The sequence below is a fragment of the Euprymna scolopes genome, chromosome 1, assembly GCF_053919585.1.
Source record: "Euprymna scolopes isolate OS-2025 chromosome 1, ASM5391958v1, whole genome shotgun sequence".
Classification (NCBI taxonomy): Eukaryota; Metazoa; Mollusca; class Cephalopoda; order Sepiida; family Sepiolidae; genus Euprymna; species Euprymna scolopes.
In genome coordinates, this window is record NC_136482.1 from 170907721 (window position 1) to 170913720 (window position 6000).

At 32.2% G+C, this 6000-nt stretch overlaps 1 protein-coding gene across 9 annotated transcripts in view; it reads left to right on the forward strand.

Annotated features, from left to right (window-relative positions):
• The window catches only part of LOC145277398 (E3 ubiquitin-protein ligase Jade-2-like), a 119576-nt gene extending 115367 nt beyond the window's left edge, over positions 1–4209 (forward strand). For all 9 annotated transcript variants that reach the window (XM_080128797.1, XM_080128813.1, XM_080128794.1 and 6 more), the window contains exon 17: positions 2278–4209. In XM_080128797.1, coding sequence (XP_079984923.1) covers positions 2278–4083 — 1806 coding nt within the window. In that variant the 3' untranslated portion in view covers positions 4084–4209. The remainder of the gene's footprint in view (positions 1–2277) is intronic.
• The last annotated feature ends 1791 nt before the right edge of the window (positions 4210–6000 follow it).

The window sequence follows — 6000 nt, forward strand, 5'->3', positions numbered from 1 at the left end:
TTTTAATACTATATTTTAAATGTTCTGTTTACAATATGTGTTAGTCGGATTAATATATCTTGTAAGAATTTGTAACTTATACAAGTGATGAGCTTAGAAATTCTTTTGTATGGTTTGATAGAAGAAAAAAAAATGTAATTATGTATGTCTGTACATTGTGAGATAGTGGGTAAAGTACTTGGTAAAATTCAGTTATGTTACTCTTCTAGAGGTTGAAGGTTCAATCCTCAGTGCGGGTGACACTCAAAATACAATTGTGAATCACTTACTGAACAAAAGCATGCTACCCGGTAGATTGAATAAAGGGCTTCGTTCAAAATTCTGTGCAGATTCCAGAGTTAAATAGAAAAATTTTAGAGTTCAATAAAATGCACCTTAAGATGATCGGAGAAGGTGCATTGAACTGAGACAATGAAAATAACTCCAAAGATGATAACGATGGTCTAAAGAATCCTAATGATCGAGAAACTTAATTTCTTAATTCACCATAAGGTTCTCATCAACATTAAGCTTCACCATCAACTTGAATTTTTGAAGTAGCAGCCATGAGATAGTCACATCACATATATATACATACACATACGTTAGCAGGCCACCCGGCATTGCCTGGTCACAAAATACACTTGAATATATTTTAATTTTTTGCAGATTTCATATTTATTATAGAGCAAATTCTCTTGATTATTATTCAGTACCCAATGTACATAGTAATGATTTTAAAAGTTTTAAATAAAAATGAGGTTAGTGCCATATGTATATATGAAAATTATGGAAATAACATTCCGACGTGATGGAGAGATGAAAAAGGAACAAATCAAATTATATGTTCATCAACGTTTCATCTTTATTTCACGACTTCTTCAGAACAAATAATTTGAGGAAAATAAAATACTTGTACCATATTTGAAGATATATTTGTATCTTCAAATATTGTACTGGTATTTTAATTTTTTTCAAAGTATTAATTGATATCATACAACTAAAGGTCATGAGAATAGTATTGCATGGCTTCAGATAATATTTTGTTATTAGGATAAATTCTGCCTTAAAAATGGTAAAAACCTGTTTTTGTGCAGCCTGTAGTGTCCAGTGCAGACAAAAAGAATAAAGAAAAAAATGGCTGCTGCTTCTCTTTATATGCTTGCGATCTTGTCACCTAATATGCAAATGAGATACTTCTGGTGTAAATAAAAAAAAACTTGATTTTTTATTTATTTATTTATTTTTTTTTTTTTCAGATACTTGGTTTGGATGTTAGAGTAGTGAGTTTTGACAGTAGTATTGTGTTTAACCCCAGAAACTGTTAGTTGTAAGTGCAGCATAGTTAACAATCCATCAGGGCAAGTGTAGAATAGTTAACACTTGATTATTTAACCATATTCATAGCTTGACAACCCTGTGATTGGAAGTCTTTGGTGTAGGCCCTCCCAACATGTATAGTTTGTTTTTTCCAGTTCTAATTAATGTGAATCCATCACTGGTGAAATTGTTTGCTTTTTAATTACCCTAAAACAAATTTTGTTTTAAGCATCATAATGTTTTAAAACAGTGCATTTTAAATAATTTACTGATGCTAAACTAAACATTTTGTGCTCGGAAAGAAAATGTAAATTATCCGTGTTTCCTTATCCATAATTCTGGAACCTAAAGTATCTCTTTCTACAGAACCCAGGTTACATGAGAATATAATAATGGTCAGGATTGTCTAAATGCCCACATCTCAAAATTAGAAAAGGAGACGGATTAGGGTTATCAGTACTTGACTTTATAGTTTAAGATCTTGACAATTTGAATTATTTATTTGAATTATTTAGACTATTGTTCTCATCTTTAGTTTTTATTCAAACATAATTTCAGATTATTTAATCTCTGACTTTCTTCAGGTGTATCTTGCCGAACTCTAGAATCTTTCTGTTGAACTGGAGGTTGAAGGTTCAATCCGTACACTTGTGAATTACTTAAAAACTTCTACCCATTCATGTCTGATTGAATGAAAGCGTGCTACTCCCGTAGATTAAATAAAGGATTTCATTTGAAATTCTGTGCAGATTTCAGTTTAACAAGATACACTTGAGGAAGGTCGGAGATTACATAATCTGAAACGTTGATGAGAACAGGAGTCTGAATAATTTAAATAAAAAAATTCAGAAGTATTATTCAATTTAATTATTACATGCTACACTATCAATCCCATTCCAGTGAATGAAATCAATTTGCAATGTTTTATTTTATTTTTTGCTAAATCTCAATTGTAATTTTTGTTTTCCTTTTCTTTAGGTACGCAATCTGTGCTATATGGTAAGTCGACGAGAGAAGATCAAGCGACAGTACTATCGAATCAAGGAAAGAGTGTTCCAAGCTCACGTGGATCTACTTACTGATGAAAGCCTTCAAATGAGTCCGCGGGAGGTTGAAAAACTCCTCAAGAAGTACCAGGATGACAGTATTTATAACGAGCTTTTGTTTCAGGATCGAGAACCTGACACAACTGCTCTTTCTGACTGGGGCATCTCTCGAGCTGGCTATGAGGATTTCATTAAACGCCACTTGACGTTTCCTTTTGGAAACAAACACACGCTTTTTGGTGCACAGCAAAAGCCGGCCGTGAGCAAAGGTAGCGTCCGTAAAAAAGCGCGGAAAACCATTAGTTCTGATGACCAATGCGAAAAGTCTCCCCAATATAGTATCAAGAAGCTGGTTCCTCGAAAGAACAAAGAAAATAACCAATGCGACGAAAGTGTTTTATCAGATGATGATGACGATGAATCCCCTGTAGAAATACGTAGAAAAAGAAGCTTACCAAAAAAGGCAAGGAAATCCCGAAAACGTTCTCGAAATATTTTAAAACGTACAAACTTATCATTGGCAGAAAACGAAAACCAACCGTCTATAGACGGTGTCGACGCAAATGTTACTCTTTCACCTAGTACGGATATTGTGTCGGTACAACACCAAAAGCTGTCTCGTCGGAAAATGATGAAGATCAAAGTTTTAGATAAGTCTTTATCGAAAAATTCCGAACCTTTAGATGACAGTTTTTCAAAAGATTATTCTTCATCGGTGAGAAAAGTGAAAGAGGAAGAAGATGAAAACGAAGATAAATCGAACGTTATTGTCAATAACAACAACAACAATAGCCGAAAAAGGAACAGAATTTTTGCTTTCAAGAAAAGGAAAAACGCAAAACAGAAACAGGAAGCGTCGCAGACAGATGAGCGTGTTGGCCAGGAATCAGACGACGAACTCCATCGTTATTCTGTTTCGCCACTCAAACTCAATGGACATATACCGGAAAATGTCAAGGTCGAATTAAACGGCCTCCTGAGGACATCAAAATTACTTGTAGATGAAAAACTGCGTGAAAATGTGCAGATGAAACTTCTGCATTCCAAAAAGGTTCAATCTTTGATGAACGGTTTGAAACGAACGCCTGAGCAGTCCATTTTTCTTCGACTTTCAAAAAACTCCCGGAAACTTTCACCTTGTTTGAGTGAGAATCGTCTAGAAAGCAAGGATGATTCAATCATAAGTCGACTATCTTCAGACATTTATGAGTCGTGCGTGCAAGAGAATTGGTACAACAACCATTCTTCTACGCATAGTGATAAACCGATTCCTTTAACTAGTGGCGGTCTTTTGCATACTGAAGCTTCTGACAAAAATATCCGTAAACTTTCTTGTTCAAGGACTTCGTCGGATCGCCGGGTTCGGCGGAAGCTTGATAGCGACATGGACTCATGTCAGGTGAATGATGCTTTAAGTGACTCTTCTTCGCCTGCGCTTCGAGACAGTGCAAAATCTCATGTGTCAGCTGTAAATAGTGTAGACAATTACAAAGATGTGTCAAGAGCAGTGTTACAATCTCGCCTTTCTGTCTATGATGACGACTCTGAAAACATTGACCATGGCATATGTATTGACTCTATTAATCGTCTTGCAGACATTCCAAGGCGGATTACACGCAGCCATACAACAGACTGGAATGACGAAGACATCTCAGACCAAAAACAATCCCAGAAACATTTTTCTAAAGGCAAGACAAGTGAACTATCTAAAATGAGTTATGTTTTATCAGCAAGCTGATAGCAGTTTAATATTGCTTTTAATATGTCTATCATTGTTTACTGCTGATGCTGATTTTATTATATATACATATTCAATTTAGATAAACAAAATTACCATAAGTCACTACAATAAATCTACTGTTTCAGTCTAAAAAGACATCGTCAGGCGGCAATGAACCTAATCTTACTCGAGTCATTAAAAGACTGGCCTCGAGTAAAACTAGGCAGCTATTGTCGCCTGGCGATGTCTTTTTAAACTGAAACAGTAGCTTTATTGTAGTCACTTATGGTAATTTTGTTTACCTGAATTCAATAAAATAATATCCTGCTCTTTTTATTGAGCACTATCAACAACCTCGTTAAAATTCAATGGTTTTTACTTTTGGATATTTTAACTTGGAATATATATATATATATATAAATGACATCATCATAGGTCAAATCATTTTCGTACAAATTTTCAGATTATGATGATGAAAAGGTTAAAAATAAATGTAAACCGATTGTTTATTAAAAAAAAAATATTGTCATGAACCAAAGCGGTTGGATTTTCATGGTTAAAATTTATCTTGTTTAAAAAACAGAAATGAGTAAATATGAATTATTTAAGTTAAAAAAAGAACCTAGAAGGGGGGGGGGCAAAGGGGAAAGAAAAAAACCTTGAACCTAAAAATAAACAAATAATTTTGCCTATTTTCCCCGTTGTTGAAAACTTATTCCATTCTTTTTTTCTTTTCTTTTTCCATCTTTTTTTTTTTTACATTTTTCATCCCACCCTCCACAATTAAAAAAAAATTAACACATCTTAAATTTTTAATTTTATTTTAAAAATATTTCCTAATACTTTCATAAATATAATAGAAAAACTGCTGGTTTTTTTTTTTTTTTTTTTTTTTTTTTTTTTTTTTCTTTATTACATTGATTAATAAAAATGGTAATATTAGTTTCAATTAAAAGTTCCATTTTAAGTAAAAGATGTTGAAATAAGTATCCTCACAAAAAAGAAAAAAATGACTGGAAGATCGCCTAGAGCTTTATATGAAAAAAAAAATAAACCTCAGTCTTATATTTTTTGGACACAACATTGATAAGAAGCAGAAGTACTATAAGATGCTGTGAAACAAGGGAGATAATTCATTAAAGGAAGTAAAAATAGCATGATAAAACTGCAATGTACAATAAAATTGATTTTTTTTTTTTTTTTTTTTTTTTTTTTCGTGTACTCATCATTTTTTTCTCATTTTTTGGCGAGGGACATGAAAGTTTATCAAAGTGTTTTTACTTAAAATGTGATTTGCAGTTGTGATTAATATTATAGAAGCACTAAAAAATTAAAAAAAAAAAAAAAATGTAATATGCTGATAGTGAATGAAACTGTCCAGAATTTTTTTTTTTTTTCCCCTCACTGTTACAAAAGTGATACACAAAGATACAAATTAGAAATAATTTTTTGATTTTCAAAACTCTAAAAAAAAAAAAAATTAAAAAAAAGAAACTGAAGTAAACAATCATAATTATTTTACCAGTAGGAAATCTACCCAACATACCCTGGGTGTTAAATATGCTAAATATAACTAATAAAAACTTGAAGCTATGAAGTCTCCCATTCTACCACCAACTTATGGTTTAAATAAATGCAGCAGCTGTTTTTTTAACAATTCATTTATAAAAAATAAAACATTTGTTTAGAAAAATGGTTACCAGTATTAAATGAGTTATATTTTATTAAACTAAATTAACACAATCTTTTTATTATACACTCGCGACTGCGCCACACACAACGTGGAGTCAAACACAAAATCAAGTATACTCAACATCGTCTTACCATCAACACTTGTGAAATTCCCATATGCACAAAATAAAAAGAAAAAACACAAATACCCTAACGGTAAGGATCACAAGTAAACGTTGGATAAAATGATGGTTAAAATTATTA